The sequence below is a fragment of the Pelophylax lessonae genome (genome assembly GCF_965119305.1).
Source record: "Pelophylax lessonae genome assembly, chromosome: 13".
Taxonomy (NCBI): Eukaryota; Metazoa; Chordata; class Amphibia; order Anura; family Ranidae; genus Pelophylax; species Pelophylax lessonae.
Window position 1 is genome coordinate 2,891,891 of NC_138780.1, and position 18,389 is coordinate 2,910,279.

Consider the following 18,389-nt stretch of genomic DNA (forward strand, 5'->3'; position numbering starts at 1 on the left):
CCGAAAAAAAGAATTGTTGCTCTACATAAAGATGGCCTAGGCTATAAGAAGATTGCCAAGACCCTGAAACTGAGCTGCAGCACGGTGGCCAAGACCATACAGCGGTATAACAGGAAAGGTTCCACTCAGAACAGGTCTCACCATGGTCCACCAAAGAAGTTGAGTGCCGTGCTCAGCGTCATATCCAGAGGTTGTCTTTGGGAAATAGACGTATGAGTGCTGCCAGCATTGCTGCAGAGGTTGAAGGGGTGGGGGAGGGGTCAGCCTGTCAGTGCTCAGACCATACGCCGCACACTGCATCAAATTGGTCTGCATGGCTGTCATCCCAGAAGGAAGCCTCTTCTAAAGATGATGCACAAGAAACCCCGCAGACAGTTTGCTGAAGACAAGCAGACTAAGGACATGGATTACTGGAACCATCTCCTGTGCTCTGATGAGACCAAGATAAACTTATTTGGTGTCAGATGGTGTCAGGCGTGTGTGGGTGCAACCAGATGAGGAGTACAAAGACAAGTGTGTCTTCCTACAGTCAGGCATGGTGGTGGGAGTGCCATGGTCTGGGGCTGCATGAGTGCTGCCGGCACTGGGGAGCTACAGATCATTGAGGGAACCATGAATGCCAACATGTACTGTGACATACTGAAGCAGAGCATGATCCCCTCCCTTCAGAGACTGGGGGGCAGGGCAGTATTCCAACATAACGACCCCAAACACCTCCAAGATGACCACTGCCTTGCTAAAGAAGCTGAAGGTAAAGGTGATGGATTGGCCAAGCGTCTCCAGACCTAAACCCTACTGAGCATCTGTGGGCATCCTCAAACAGAAGGTGGAGGAGGGGAAGGTCTCTAACATCCACCAGCTCTGTGATGTCATCATGGAGGAGGGGAAGAGGACTCCAGTGACAACCTGTGAAGCTCTGGTGAACTCCATGCCCAAGAGGGTTAAGGCAGTGCTGGAAAATAATGGCGGCCACACAAAATATTCACACTTTGGGTCCAATTTGGAGATTGTCACTTAGGGGTGTACTCACTTTTGTTGCCAGCGGTTTAGACATTAATGGCTGTGTGTTGAGTTATTTTGAGGGGACAGTAAATTTACACTGTTATACAAGCTGTACACTCACTACTTTACATTGTAGCAGTGTTAGACAATTATGGACACGTTGTGTCGTCTATCACATAAACTCCCAATAAAATACATTTATGGTATTTGGTTGTAACATGAGAAAACGTGGGAATTTCAAGGGGTGTGAATACTTTTTTCAAGGCACTGTATACACACACACGTATATATACCGTATATACATTCCTCACCTGATGATGACACATTGATTCTCCCCATCGATCAGCATATTCCGGTACACGGTGTCCGCCAGAGCGTAGATGTGTGGAGGATTCTCATACTGAGCCTGGAATGACATCATCATCAGACATGACATCATCCCCCTGCTCCTGCAACTGGCTCAGTGATCTCTGTACAGCACTGCGGTATATGTCAGAGCTATATAATGTATAATAATAATAATAATGTGTGACTGTGGGGGAGGGGATATTAGAGTGTAAGCTCCTCTGTACAGAGACTGATGTGACTGTGGGGGGGGGGCACTAGAGTGTAAGCTCCTCTGGTACAGAGACTGATGTGGGGGGAGGGGACATTAGAGTGTAAGCTCCTCTGGTACAGAGACTGATGTGACTGTGGGGGGGGGGGGGGAGACATTAGAGTGTAAGCTCCTCTGGTACACAGACTGATGTGACTGTGGGGGAGGGGACATTAGAGTGTAAGCTCCTCTGGTACAGAGACTGATGTGGGGGGAGGGGACATTAGAGTGTAAGCTCCTCTGGTACACAGACTGATGTGACTGTGGGGGAGGGGACATTAGAGTGTAAGCTCCTCTGGTACAGAGACTGATGTGACTGTGAGGGAGGGGACATTAGAGTGTAAGCTCCTCTGGTACAGAGACTGGAGTGACTGTGGGGGAGGGGGCATTAGAGTGTAAGCTCCTCTGGTACAGAGACTGATGTGACTGTGGTGGGGGGGGACATTAGAGTGTAAGCTCCTCTGGTACAGAGACTGGTGTGACTGTGGGGTAGGGGACATTAGAGTGTAAGCTCCTCTGGTACAGAGACTGATGTGACTGTGGGGGAGGGGACATTAGAGTGTAAGCTCCTCTGGTACATAGACTGATGTGACTGTGGGGGAGGGGACATTAGAGTGTAAGCTCCTCTGGTATAGAGACTGATGTGACTGTGGGGGAGGGGACATTAGAGTGTAAGCTCCTCTGGTACAAAGACTGATGTGACTGTGGGGGAGGGGACATTAGAGTGTAAGCTCCTCTGGTACAGAGACTGATGTGACTGTGAGGGAGGGGACATTAGAGTGTAAGCTCCTCTGGTACAGAGACTGATGTGACTGTGGGGAAGGGGATATTAGAGTGTAAGCTCCTCTGGTGCAGAGACTGATGTGAGTGTGGGGGGAGGGGACATTAGAGTGTAAGCTCCTCTGGTACAGAGACTGATGTGACTGTGGGGAAGGGGATATTAGAGTGTAAGCTCCTCTGGTGCAGAGACTGATGTGAGTGTGGGGGGAGGGGACATTAGAGTGTAAGCTCCTCTGGTACTGGCTCAGTGATCTCTGTACAGCGCTGCGGTATATGTCAGAGCTATAGACATACTGGTAGCATAGATGCAGTACTGATGATGACCACACAGTGACAGCGCAGAGTCAGAGATCTTTAATCGCTGTGTGTCACATGACCCTCTCTCAGGCAGCGTACCTGATTAAGGTGTGGTGTCAGCTGACTCATTTCTCGTATCTCACCTGCCTTCCCATCATCCTCTCTGCTCCGGCACAGCTGAAAACCCTGACCCAGATCTATAATTCAGTTACACATTTTATAATATTTGATACATTGTAGTTCTGGGTGGAGCTGATAAAGTGGATTGCTGTGTCCCCATTTGAAGGACTCTCCTCCACTTCCTGTGTGCCCCATGTAATAGAGAGGTGGGGACACAGAGGGTCCAACCCTTCCCAGCTCCATCCAAACCTTGGTGTACCCTTGGTTGGTTGGGTGGGAGGGGATTCCACTTCCCATTGGATCTCACTCATTGGGTGATTTGCCCGCATTCTCCACCTAAAACTGAAATATCCTGTTGTGATGTCATCTGCGCACTCACCGCCCCCTGGTACATCTCGATCTCCTTGTCAGAGAAGTACGGCAGTTGTTTGAAGGGGTTGACGGAGATGAGCACCGGCCCGATGTACGTCTGCGGAGCGCTGCGCTAAGGAATAACACCCGAAAAAAGGTAACATAACTCCGCCCCTCTATAGGGAGACCAGTGACATCATCAGCTCTTCTAAAGAGACCAGTGACGTCATCAGCTCTTCTAAAGAGACCAGTGACGTCATCAGCTCTTCTAAAGAGACCAGTGACATCATCAGCTCTTCTAAAGAGACCAGTGACATCATCAGTTCTTCTAAGGAGTCCAGTGACATCATCAGCTCTTCTAAGGAGTCCAGTGACATCATCAGCTCTTCTAAGGAGTCCAGTGACATCATCAGCTCTTCTAAGGAGACCAGTGACATCATCAGCTCTTCTAAGGAGACCAGTGACATCATCAGCTCTTCTAAGGAGACCAGTGACATCATCAGCTCTTCTAAAGGAGACCAGTGACATCATCAGCTCTTCTAAAGGAGACCAGTGACATCATCAGCTCTTCTAAAGAGACCAGTGACGTCATCAGCTCTTCTAAAGAGACCAGTGACGTCATCAGCTCTTCTAAAGAGACCAGTGACGTCATTAGCTCTTCTAAAGAGACCAGTGACATCATCAGCTCTTCTAAGGAGACCAGTGACATCATCAGCTCTTCTAAGGAGACCAGTGACATCATCAGCTCTTCTAAAGGAGACCAGTGACATCATCAGCTCTTCTAAAGAGACCAGTGACATCATCAGCTCTTCTAAAGAGTCCAGTGACATCATCAGCTCTTCTAAAGAGTCCAGTGACATCATCAGCTCTTCTAAAGAGACCAGTGACATCATCACCTCTTCTAAAGAGACCAGTGACATCATCAGCTCTTCTAAAGAGACCAGTGACGTCATCAGCTCTTCTAAGGAGACCAGTGACATCATCAGCTCTTCTAAAGAGACCAGTGACATCATCAGCTCTTCTAAAGAGTCCAGTGACATCATCAGCTCTTCTAAGGAGACCAGTGACATCATCAGCTCTTCTAAGGAGACCAGTGACATCATCAGCTCTTCTAAAGAGACCAGTGACATCATCAGCTCTTCTAAAGAGACCAGTGACATCATCAGCTCTTCTAAGGAGACCAGTGACATCATCAGCTCTTCTAAGGAGACCAGTGACATCATCAGCTCTTCTAAAGAGACCAGTGACATCATCAGCTCTTCTAAAGAGACCAGTGACATCATCAGCGCTTCTAAAGAGACCAGTGACATCATCAGCTCTTCTAAAGAGACCGGTGACATCATCAGCTCTTCTAAAGAGACCAGTGACATCATCAGCTCTTCTAAGGAGACCAGTGACATCATCAGCTCTTCTAAGGAGACCAGTGACATCATCAGCTCTTCTAAAGAGACCAGTGACATCATCAGCGCTTCTAAAGAGACCAGTGACATCATCAGCTCTTCTAAAGAGTCCAGTGACATCATCAGCTCTTCTAAAGAGACCAGTGACATCATCAGCTGTGTGTATCATGAATTGGTCAATGCATTCTACGCTCCATTCTCCTTCATTCACGCCGGCGCAGGCTCTTGAAGTATCCACCGCTCGTTGCAATCAGGGACCATAGAAATTGCTTCCGTTTCCTAGAGACGGCAGATACTTCCAGAGCCTACGCAGGATGGAGCTCATTAATCCCGCCCCCGCGTGGTGACCTCATCGCCACCCCCTTGTGAAGGATACGAAGATGAAGTCGTCCATGTATCTCTTCTTCAGGTTCTCCACGATGGCCTCCTCCGTGATCTTGGACAGGAGGACCATGTCGTCCACTCCGCTCTGCCGCACATTCTGCGTCTGCCAATGGTAGCGCTCCTTGCTGCCCTGCGGGGGAGGAGACAAGACGGCTTATTTGTTATTGAATTACTGGCCCTCAGAGCTGACACTCAAGTAGCACCAACATATCCATTGTGTATTATGGGACCCTTTATAATACTGACACTCAGAGCTGACACTCAAGCAGCCCCTGAAATATCCATTGTGTATTATGGGGCCAATTATAATACTGACCCACAGAGCTAACACTCAAGCAGCCCCGACATATCGCATTGTGTATTATGGGGCCAATTATAATACTGACCCACAAAGCTGACACTCACACGGCACCAACATATCCATTGTGTATTATGGGGCCATTTATAATACTAACCTACAGAGCTGACACTCAAGTGGCACTAACATCTCACATTGTGTATTATGGGACCGTTTATAATACTGACCCACAGAGCTGACACTCAAGCAGCACCAACATATACATTGTGTATTATGGGGCCGTTTATAATACTGACCCACAGAGCTGACACTCAAGTGGCACTAACATCTCACATTGTGTATTATGGGACCGTTTATAATACTGACCCACAGAGCTGACACTTAAGCAGCACCAACATATACATTGTGTATTATGGGGCCGTTTATAATACTGACCCACAGAGCTGACACTTAAAGTACTGCGTTGTGTATTAAAGGGACATTATATTTCTGACCCACAGAGCTGACACTCAAGCGGCCTGAATATACTGCTATATGGACCATGGAGCACTTTATTTTATAACACTAACCTACAGAGCTGACACTCAAGAAGCCCTGACCTACAGCATTGTGTATTTACAAGGCCACTTGTTATATTTCTGACCCACACAGCTGACACTTGAGCAGCCCCCAACATACTGCTATTCGTATTAAGGAGTCATCTATAATCTTATAATACTGACCCACAGAGCTGACATTCGAGTGACCGCAACATTCAGCTATGAGTATTATGAAGTAATTTATAATATTGTAATACTGCGCCACAGAGCTGACACCCAAGATGCGCTGACCTACAGTGTTGTGTATAACAAGACCGATTATATTTATGACCCACAGAGCTGACACTTGAGCAGCCCCAACATACAGCTATGTGTAATATGGGGCCATTTATATGATTAGATTTTTGACCCACAGAGCTGACACTTAAGCAACCCAGACATAATGCAATTTGCATTAGGGGCCATTTATATCACTGACCCACAGAGCTGACACCAGCAGTACCCGGTCATGGATAAGGGACTATTTAGTATATTTCTGACCCACAGAGCTGACACTCGAGCGGCCCCAGCATACCGCATTGTGTATTTTAGGGCCCTTTATATTTACTGACCCACAGAGCTGACACCTTAAACTACCATGTTATGTATATTATTATTATTACATTGCTGATCCACAGAGCTGACACCCGAACAACTGTGTTAGGTTTATTATTACATTTCTGACCCACAGAGCTGACACTCAAGCGGGCCCAACATACAGCTATGTGTATTATGGGGCATTACATAATTTTATGTTACTGACCCACAGAGCTGACACTTGAGGGGTCCAACCTACCACATTGTGTATTACAAGGCCGCTTAATATATTTCTGACCCACAGAGCTGACACTCAAGATGCCCCAACATCATGCTGTGTGTATTATGGGGCATTTTATGTTATTTTTTATGCTACTGACCCACAGAGCTGACACCTGAACTGGTGTGTTACATATTATTATCTTTCTGACCCATAGAGCTAACACTTGAATTGCTGTGTTATGTATATTATATTTCTGACCCACAGAGCTTACACCTGAACTACCATGTTATATATATATATATTATATTTCTGACCCATAGAGCTGACACTCAAGTGGCTCCAACATATAGCTGTGAATATAGGACATTTTTAATTTTTATGTTACTGACCCACAGAGCTGACACTCAAGTTGCCCCGGTCTATGATGGCTGAATTTTTAAGGACTGGGGGGGGGGGGGCATGCATTTTTCCGATCGGTCACATTTCGCTCGTTGTTTTGCGCTCGGTTCTCGGGCTATCATTGCACACAGGCCCATCGGTGAGGGTTGCTGGCCCTTTAAGTGAACAGTCATCCGGAGACCTCTGTACACCTGTGGAATGTGCTGCGAGCCGCGCCCTCCCAGAGGCTCCGCCCCCTACCTGCAGGTCCTGACAAGGTAAAGGGGTGAGGAATGCAGCAGCCGGTGGGTGGAGCCTAAAGAGCCCTGAGCACGTTTCTGTGTGTCAACTGTACACAGCCAGACCACAACCGTGTCAGTGTCAGCTCGCCGACCGCCAACCGACACACAGCCAATCAGAGCCAAGCGCCAAATCGGAGCCAAGCGCCAACCGCAGAGCCAAATCAGAGCCAAGCGCCAACCGACGCACAGCCAATAAAAGCCAAGCACCAACCGACGCACAGTCATTCAAAGCCAAGCGCCAAACACACAGCGAATCAGAGCCAACCGCCAACCACAGAGCCAATCAGAGCCAAGCGCCAACCGCAGAGCCATTCAGAGCCAAGCGCTAACCGACGCACAGCCATTGAGAGCCAAGCGCCAACCAACGCACAGCCATTCAGAGCCAAGTGCCAACCACCACACAGCCAATCAAAGCCAAGCGCCAACCGACACACAGCCATTCAAAGCCAAGCGCCAACCGACGCACAGCCATTCAGAGCCAAGCGCCAACCGACGCACAGCCATTTAAAGCCAAGCGCCAACCGACGCACAGCCATTCAGAGCCAAGCGCCAACCGACGCACAGCCATTCAGAGCCAAGCGCCAACCGACACACAGCCAATCAAAGCCAAGCGCCAACCGACACACAGCCATTCAAAGCCAAGCGCCAACCGACACACAGCCAATCAAAGCCAAGCGCCAACCGACACACAGCCAATCAAAGCCAAGCACCAACCGACACACAGCCATTCAGAGCCAAGCGCCAACCGACACACAGCCAATCAAAGCCAAGCGCCAACCGACACACAGCCAATCAAAGCCAAGCGCCAACCGACACACAGCCAATCAAAGCCAAGCGCCAACCGACACACAGCCATTCAGAGCCAAGCGCCAACCGACGCACAGCCATTCAGAGCCAAGCGCCAACCGACACACAGCCATTCAGAGCCAAGCGCCAACCGACACACAGCCATTCAGAGCCAAGCGCCAACCGACACACAGCCAATCAAAGCCAAGCGCCAACCGACACACAGCCAATCAAAGCCAAGCGCCAACCGACACACAGCCAATCAAAGCCAAGCGCCAACCGACACACAGCCATTCAGAGCCAAGCGCCAACCGACACACAGCCATTCAGAGCCAAGCGCCAACCGACGCACAGCCATTCAGAGCCAAGCGCCAACCGACACACAGCCATTCAGAGCCAAGCGCCAACCGACGCACAGCCATTCAGAGCCAAGCACCAACCGACGCACAGCCAATCAGAGTCAAGCGTCAACCGCAGAGCCAATCAGAAATCTTTCAGCAAACTTTTTTTTTTCCCCTCCTCAAGGATGACGCGACTTTTCAGCCTTGTATTTTCTGTGGGCGCAATTAGGGTCTCATTCACATCGCTCAACGCAAAGACAGCGAGAAAATAACCGCGTGTGCCACATAAAAAAAGGCAGTTTTTTATTTTAATGAATGTCACAGTTTAAAAATTTTTTTTTTTTTTTACTTTTAATAAAAGTTAAAAAAAGAAAAAGAAAAAAAAAAAAAAAAAAAAAAAAAAAGGTGGTTCGAACCTTTATTCGATTGGCCTTTGTGTGCATTTTCATGCGATCCGCATTACTTTCATGGGTTTCATCAGCCAATTAAATGTTGAAGTTACTATGGAAGGGGGGGGGGGGCTAGCATGCCCTGAAATTGCGCTAGAATGCATGACATGCGCCGTTGCACACTTTGGTGCATTGTGTTTCGGCCTGCAGCGTACCGAAACGCGTCAGAGGGAAAATGGACAGACACCACATACTGCAGCGCAGCAATTTTTCACACAGAGGTGTCCCTAATGTTACAACGCACGGCGACGCATCGTCACATGAAAAGTCATTTCAATAAAGTTAAAAAAAACAAACAGCCCATCGTACTCTGAGGGGGGGGGGTCAGCTGGAGGACTAGAACTCCCATCGTACTCTGGGGGGTTAGCTAGGGGACTAGAACTCCCATCATACTCTGGGGGGTTAGCTAGGGGACTAGAACTCCCATCATACTCTGGGGGGTTAGCTAGGGGACTAGAACTCCCATCGTAATCTGGGGGGTTAGCTAGGGGACTAGAACTCCCATCGTACTCTGGGGGGTTAGCTAGGGGACTAGAACTCCCATCATACTCTGGGGGGTTAGCTAGGGGACTAGAACTCCCATCATACTCTGGGGGGTTAGCTAGGGGACTAGAACTCCCATCATACTCTGGGGGGTTAGCTAGGGGACTAGAACTCCCATCATACTCTGGGGGGTTAGCTAGGGGACTAGAACTCCAATTGTACTCTGGGGGGTCAGCTAGGGGACTAGAACTCCCATCGTACTCTGGGGGGTTAGCTAGGGGACTAGAACTCCCATCGTACTCTGGGGGGTTAGCTAGGGGACTAGAACTCCCATCGTACTCTGGGGGGTCAGCTAGGGGACTAGAACTCCCATCGTACTCTGGGGGGTTAGCTAGGGGACTAGAACTCCCATCATACTCTGGGGGGTTAGCTAGGGGACTAGAACTCCAATTGTACTCTGGGGGGTCAGCTAGGGGACTAGAACTCCCATCGTACTCTGGGGGGTTAGCTAGGGGACTGGAACTCCCATCGTACTCTGGGGGGTTAGCTAGGGGACTAGAACTCCCATCGTACTCTGGGGGGTTAGCTAGGGGACTAGAACTCCCATCGTACTCTGGGGGGTCAGCTAGGGGACTAGAACTCCCATCGTACTCTGGGGGGTTAGCTAGGGGACTAGAACTCCCATCGTACTCTGGGGGGTTAGCTAGGGGACTAGAACTCCCATCATACTCTGGGGGGTTAGCTAGGGGACTAGAACTCCCATCGTACTCTGGGGGGTTAGCTAGGGGACTAGAACTCCCATCATACTCTGGGGGGTCAGCTAGGGGAATAGAACTCCCATCGTACTCTGGGGGGTTAGCTAGGGGACTAGAACTCCCATCGTACTCTGGGGGGTCAGCTAGGGGACTAGAACTCCCATCATACTCTGGGGGGTCAGCTAGGGGACTAGAACTCCCATCTTGCTCGGGGGAGGGGTCAGCTGGGGGACTAGAACTCCCATCATGCTGGGGGGGGGGGGTCGGCTGAGGTGGGTTAGAATGCCCATCATGCTCTTGGGGGGGGGGGGGGGAGGCTGCTGTATGCTGTGGATGACACTATCTGGGGGGGGCAAAGTCTAGATGAGGCGATCAATATTCTGTACTGATTACAGAGTGTTGTATGGGGGAGGGGAGGTTGTGGCGCCCCCAGGTGACCCCCTCCAGGCTCTGCAAATATTGGGGGGGGGGGATATTTGTACCACCGACATTGGACTATGCTTTTTGTTTTGCATCCGTGTACATTATGTCAGAAAATCCCATCCAACCGACCCCCATTGGAGGACACTTTATTTTTTATTTAGCACCGTGTGCGTCCGACGCGCCAGAAAATCCCATCCAACCAAAAATTACCACCTTTGGACGACGCTTTTTTTTTTTTTGGAGCATTGTGTGCATCCACCGCGCCAGAAGGTCCCATCCAACCAGAATGACCGCCATTGGACCACCCGTTTTCTATAGCACCGTGTGCGTCCACCGCGCCAGAAAATCCCATCCAACCAGAATGACCGCCATTGGACGACGCATTTTTTTTACTTAGCACCGTGTGATTCTACGGTCAGAAATCCTTTCCAACCAGAATGAGCGCCAATGGACGCACACATAATTACGTACTTCCGCCATATTGGAATAGGAGAGGGGCATTCTGCCATTGGTGGGAGGAGCCAATCTGAGATCTTCCTGTTAATGATCTCATTGGTTCTCTTTCTATAGGAAGACGGAGGCGGCCATGTTGGCTGGTTACATATTTGGGATCGGCTTCCTACGACCGATGGAATCCCATAGACATCCAATCTGATTGTACAATTCCTGCGCAATCCCCTTCAGAGCCGTATAATAGGAAGGCCGGCCTGAACCGGTCATTCGGTTTATATCCAATCCGCCAGCCCTGGAATTACAAGGATCGATTGATTCGCCATCATACCGAGGGGGCGGAGCCTCCGCAAATCAATAACCTGACGAATAATGTAATGAATGTGGGGATTGGCTGGCATCCGATAATAAAGGCAAATCGTTTGTTTTAGTGTTGGATGGAGGAGGGGAGGGATGAGAGCCCCTGGCAGGTCTTTATTGCTTTCTGTGTCCCGGTGACCCCCATCCCTGAGAGTGAGAGAAAATACCAAGGGGGGGATCGTCCAATCACAGCCAGGGATTTCCTCACTTCCTGTTGTGTCTCTGTGACAGGAAATGAAGGGAAATCTCTTTAATGGGGACACCAGACAGGAGTATAACCCCAATTCCCCCCCCCCCACCCATTCAAAATGGAAAAAAAAAAGTTAGATTTTGATAAAGTTTTCATTCAATCAGAACCCGCCGTGTGGCGACAATCGCTTCTCATTAAGGATTGGCTCCGCCTCTCGTTATGGCGACTTAGGAGCTGGAAAACAACAAGATCAGAAATTCTCACAGCACCGTACGCCATCCGACCCCACCGTACGCCCTCCGACCCCACCGTACGCCCTCCGACCCCATCGTACGCGCCCTCCAACCCCACCGTACGCCATCCAACCCCACCGTACGCGCCTTCCGACCCCACCGTACGCCTTCCGACCCCACCGTACCCCTTCCGACCCCACCGTACCCCTTCCGACCCCACCGTACGCCCTCCGACCCCACCGTACGCCTTCCGACCCCACCGTACGCCTTCCAACCCCACCGTACGCCTTCCATCCCCACCGTACGCCTTCCATCCCCACCGTACGCCTTCCATCCCCACTGTACGCCTTCCATCCCCACCGTACGCCTTCCAGTCCCACTGTACGCGCCCTCCAACCGCACTGTACGCCTTCCAGTCCCACCGTACGCCCTGAAACCTCACCGTACGCCTTCCAACCCCACCGTACGCCATCCAACCCCACCGTACGCCATCCAACCCCACCGTACGCCCTCCAACCCCACCGTACGCCCTCCAACCCCACCGTATGCCTTCCATCCCCACCGTACGCCTTCCAGTCCCACCGTACGCGCCCTCCAACCCCACCGTACGCCTTCCAGTCCCATCGTACGTGCCCTCCAACCCCACCGTACGCCTTCCAACCCCAACGTACGCCTTCCAGTCCCACCGTACGCGCCCTCCAACCCCACCGTACGCCTTCCAACCCCACCGTACGCCCTCCAACCCCACCGTACGCCCTCCAACCCCACCGTACGCCTTCCATCCCCACCGTACGCCTTCCAGTCCCACCGTACGCGCCCTCCAACCCCACCGTACGCCTTCCAGTCCCACCGTACGCGCCCTCCAACCCCACCGTACGCCTTCCAGTCCCACGTACGCCCTGAAACCTCACCGTACCCCTTCCGACCCCACCGTACGCCCTCCGACCCCACCGTACGCCTTCCAACCCCACCGTACGCCTTCCATCCCCACTGTACGCCTTCCATCCCCACCGTACGCCTTCCATCCCCACTGTACGCCTTCCATCCCCACCGTACGCCTTCCATCCCCACCGTACGCCTTCCAGTCCCACCGTACGCGCCCTCCAACCGCACTGTACGCCTTCCAGTCCCACCGTACGCCTTCCAACCCCACCGTACGCCATCCAACCCCACCGTACGCCCTCCAACCCCACCGTACGCCCTGAAACCTCACCGTATGCCTTCCATCCCCACCGTACGCCTTCCAGTCCCACCGTACGCGCCCTCCAACCCCACCGTACGCCTTCCAACCCCAACATACGCCTTCCATCCCCACCGTACGCCTTCCAGTCCCACCGTACGCGCCCTCCAACCCCACCGTACGCCCTGAAACCTCACCGTATGCCTTCCAACCCCACCGTACGCCCTCCAACCCCACCGTATGCCTTCCATCCCCACCGTACGCCTTCCAGTCCCACCGTACGCGCCCTCCAACCCCACCGTACGCCTTCCAGTCCCACCGTACGCGCCCTCCAACCCCACCGTACGCCTTCCAGTCCCACGTACGCCCTGAAACCTCACCGTACGCCTTCCAACCCCACCGTACGCCCTGAAACCTCACCATACGCCCTGAAACCCCACCGTACACCATCCAACCCCACGTACGCCCTGAAACCTCACAGTACGCGCCCTCCGACTCCACCGTACGCCCTCCAACCTCACCGTACGCCCTCCAACCTCACCGTACGCCCTCCAACCTCACTGTACATGTCCCAATAGTGGGAAGGGTGCAGAAATGTAATAATTATGATGGTGTAAAGTGTGCAGTAAAAGTGTCTGAGCCGCGGAGGAGGGCGGACCCCAGATATCGGGGGTTAGAAGAAGAGCGCCAACTAATGGTCAGTTCAGGTTCTTAAACAATATCTTAAAGAGGACCCGTCACCCATACACAGCCATGAGGAGGTAGATCACCCAATTATCACCGGATGGGTGGAGATTGGCTCATGTGTGGTCCATAGGGTGACCGAATAACGCAGAGAGTTTAGATTTCGCACCCCATCCCCCCCCCATAGACATGCAAAGCGAGAAATCTGCATGTAAAGAGGACCGGTCTGGTATCGGTGACTCTCTCCCCCTCCCCCGGCCGGGCAGTGATCACAGACAGGTCCTCTTTATATGTAGATTGCTCTGTTTGTAGGACACAAAGGAATGTCGGTTGTCTGGTCGGCCCGGTCTGCTGCATCCGTTCCTGGAACTCGTCTGCCACTCCAACCCCCGCTGGGCGACCCAGCCTGGGCCCAACTACCCCTTCACTACACCCATAATTCACTACCCCTTCACTACACCCATATTTCAGCCGGCTGACTTTTCATGATTTCCCATCTTTGCACGCCATCAATGTATGGGAATCTGAGTCGGTCACACACGGTACAATCTGATTGTACAATCTCCTCTAGATTTACCAAAACGGCCTATTCATTATTATTAATAGAGATCCAACTTCTGTCCAATCAGGACACGGCTTTGGGGGGATATAAAGGATGCCGATCTATCGGCGATATTTTGGTAGGTACAATGTTACAAGTGGCGATGGATCTTCATGGAGAGATCTGCCTGTGTGTGGGAGAGATCTCAGCCATGAACAGATCCCCGCCACCGGGTGTGGAGGTAATAAAACGCGGGGTGTGGATCCGGGCGTACCGACTTTGTATAACGGGGCGTACAGTTATGTCAGGACAGTTACCGGAGGGTCACAAATCTGTACGGGGCCCCCGACCAACCGCAACACTCACACCCAGATAGATATATATACACACAGATTGTATATACACACACAGAGGACGAGAAGTGATATTATTATATAAACAATCTACAGAGAACAGAATACAGAGGGAGGGGGGGCATGGACCTTAGAGTAGATTGTATAAGGAAGGGGGGGGGTAGATCTGGGTATAGGGGGTAGAACTGGGGATAGAGGGGCAATTGATTGTATAAGGGGGTAGATCTTGGTATGGGGGTAGAACTGGGGATAGGGGGGCAATTTATTGTATAAGGGGGTAGAACTGGGTATGGGGGGGGGGGGCAATTGATTGTATAAGAGGGTCAGATTTGGGTATGAGGGGGGCAACTGATTGCATGAGGGAGGTAGATCTGGGTATAGGAGGCGATTGATTGTATAAGGGGGGTAGATCTGGGTATAGCGGGGGGGGGGGGTAATAGATTGTATAGGGGTAGCTATGGATATAGGGGGGGGGGGGGTAATACATTGAATAGGGGTAGATATGGATATGGGGGGTAATAGATTGTATAGGGGTAGATATGGATATGGGGGGGCGGCAATACATTGAATAGAGGAAGATATGGATATGGGGGTAATACATTGTATAGGGGAATAGCTGTATATGGGGGGGGGGGTAATAGATTGTATGGGGTATATGTGGATATGGGGGGTAATACATTGTATAGGGGTAGATATGGATATGGGGGTAATCGATTGTATAGGGGAATAGCTGGATATGGGGGGGGGGGGTAATAGATTGTATAGAGGTAGATATGGATAGGGGGGGGGTAATACATTGCATAGAGGTTGATATGAATATAGGGGGGTAATAGATTGTATCGGGGTTGCTATGGATATAGGGGGGGGGGTAATAGATTGTATAGGGGTTACTATGGATATAGGGGGGGTAATACATTGTATAGGGGTTGCTATGGATATAGGGGGTAATACATTGTATAGGGGTAGATATGGGGGGCAATACATTGTATAAGGGGAAGATCTGGATATAGGGAGGGGGGGATACATTGTAGAGGGGTAGATATGGATATAGGGGGGGGGTAATACATTGTATAAGGGGTAGATCTGGATAACGGGGGGCAATTCATTGTATAAAAGGGTAGATATAGATATAGGGGAGGGGGCAATACATTGTATAGGGGTAGATCTAAATATAGGGGGGGAGGTAATACATTGTATAGGCGTAGATTTGGATATGGGGGGTGTAATACATTGCATAAGGGGTAGATCTGGATATAGGGGGGGGGTAATACATTGTATAGGGGTAGACCTGGATATAGGGGGGTAATACATTGTATAGGGGTAGATCTGGATAACGGGGGGCAATATATTGTATAAGGGGTATATTTGGTAATGGGGGGTATTAAACAGTATAGGGGTAGATCTGAATATAGGGGGCAATACATGGTATAGGGGTAGATCTGGACATAGGGGGGTAATACAGTGTATAGGGGTAGATATGGGGTGGGGTAATACATTGTATAGGGGTAGATCTGCATATGGAGGGGGGGGGGTATTGCTGGGAATGGAGGAACCATTGGCCTGTATATAGGGGGGTTCAGTAGAGTCGCCCGCTTCGCTGGGACTGTCAGTGGGGGGGGGGGGGGTGATCTTAGGGGGAAGGGGGGGGGGTAAGACTCACCATGGTGCTGCTGTGTCAGGGCTGCAGGTTCTCCTGGGTGATGTCTCCCTGGGTGTCACACTCCCATTCCCCCCCGTCTCTGGGGTCTCTCACACTCCCCCCCACCCCAACCCTGGAGGTCTCAGTAGTCCAGGTGAGTATCCTGCAGGTAGCCCAGGTAAGTGTCTCTGCCCTCCTGGAGGTCTCCCTCTGCTTTGCCCCCTCCCTGGGGTCTTCCTGAGACTCTCCTCCCCCTCCTGTGGGGTCTCTGTGTGCTGAGCGGGGGTCTCTCTTCCTCTCAGGTGTCCTTTCACCTGGGCGGCTCCTGATCCAGGTGAGCTGTGAGGAGGGTGGGGGAGGAGGAAGAGGTGGTTTGGTGACACCTGCTGGACATAAAGGTACTGCACCTCACGGGAACCCTACTGTATTAAAGGGACCCGCCCCATCACAAACAGACCGCCTCTTCCTCCGGAAAATGCTCATCGCCTGGCTGCCATACCAATCCATCGCCTTTAGTGTTTTTTTTTTTTGTTTGTTTCACAGAAATACATGAAAACGCTTGGTTTGCACGTTTTTTGAGTGTTTATAGCGCCTTTTGTCGTGCGTTTCTGAACGTTTTTCTGCTCAAACAAAAATAAATATTCAGAAATGATGAATAAATAATAAATAGATTACATAAATAATAAAAATCATAAATTATAAAAAAAAGTAAATACAAAAAATAACCCTAAGCCTAATATTAACCCATAATCCTAGTCCTAACCCCTAACCTAACAAAACAAATAAATATATAATAATAATAATAATAATAATAATAAATAAATAAATACATATATTTATCAATTAATTAATACTTAACCATAACCTCTTACAAAAAAAAAGAAGTAAATAATAAATACATTACATAAATAATTATAATAAATAATAAATAAATAATAATAAAAATAAATACAATAAAAAAAAACCTAACCCTGATACTAAACCCCATCTATTAACTCCTAACCCTAATTTTAACCCCTAATCCTAACCCTGACCTAACAAAACAAATACATAAATAAAAAAATAATATTAATAATTAAATAAATAAATACATTCAGTATTAATTAACCCCTAATCATAACCTTTAACCCCTTACAAAAAAAGAGAAGTAAAAATAAATATATTACATAAATATTTATAATAAATAATAAATAAATAATAATAAAAATAAATACAATAAAAAAAACCTAACCCCCAACTCCTAACCCTAATACTAAACCCCCTCTAATAACTCTCCTAACCCTAATTTTAACCCCTAATCCTAACCCTGACCTAACAAAACAAATAAATAAATAATATTAATAATTATATAAATAAATACATTCAGTAGTAATTAACCCCTAATCATAACCTTTAACCCCTTACAAAAAAAGAAGTAAAAAATAAATACATTACATAAATAATTATAATAAATAATAAATAAATAATAATAAAAATAAATACAAAAAAAAAAACCCTAACCCCAACTCCTAACCCTAATACTAAACCCCCTCTAATAACTCCTAACCCTAATTTTAACCCCTAATCCTGACCTAATAAAATAAATAATATTAATAATTAAATAAATAAATAAATAAATACATTCAGTATTAATTAACCCCTAATCATAACCTTTAAACCCTTACAAAAAAAAAAGAAGTAAAAATAAATAAATTACATAAATAATAGTAATAATCAATAAATAAATAATAAATAAATAATAATACAAATAAATATATAAAAAAAAAACCTAACCTCAACTCCTAACCCTAATATTAAACCCCTTCTAATAACCCGTAATTTAAACCTAATATTAACCTTGAATCCTAGTTCTTAACCTAACAGAACAAATAAATAAATAATAATAATTAAATAAAAAAATAAATGCATTAATTATTTAATCACTAACCATAACCTTTAACCCCTTACAAAAAAAGAAGTAAAAAATAAATACATTACATAAAAAATTGCAATAAATAATAAATAAATAATAATAAAAATAAATACATAAAATAACCCTAACCCCAACTCCTAACCCTAATATTAAACCCCTTCTAAAAAACCCTAATCCTAATCCTAACCCTAATTTTAACCCCTTAACCTAACAAAACAAATAAATAAATAAATGATAATATTAAATAAATACATTCATTATGATGTAACCCTTAACCATAGCCTTTAACCCCTTACAAAAAAAAAAAAAAGAAGTACAAATAAATAAATAAATAAATGACATAAATAATAGTAATAATAAAAAAA

The 18,389-nt window shown here is 48.3% G+C and overlaps 1 protein-coding gene across 1 annotated transcript in view; it reads right to left on the bottom strand.

Annotated features, from left to right (window-relative positions):
* The window catches only part of LOC309543292 (unconventional myosin-Ie-like), a 32,089-nt gene extending 15,865 nt beyond the window's left edge, over positions 1-16,224 (bottom strand). Inside the window, exons 1-4 of the mRNA XM_082242749.1 lie at positions 16,134-16,224; positions 4,922-5,059; positions 3,174-3,263; positions 1,314-1,408 (exon numbers count right to left, since the gene is read on the bottom strand). Of these exons, the coding sequence (XP_082098875.1) occupies positions 1,314-1,408; positions 3,174-3,263; positions 4,922-5,059; positions 16,134-16,136 (326 nt within the window). The 5' untranslated portion in view covers positions 16,137-16,224. The remainder of the gene's footprint in view (positions 1-1,313; positions 1,409-3,173; positions 3,264-4,921; positions 5,060-16,133) is intronic.
* Between the last annotated feature and the right edge of the window lie 2,165 nt (positions 16,225-18,389).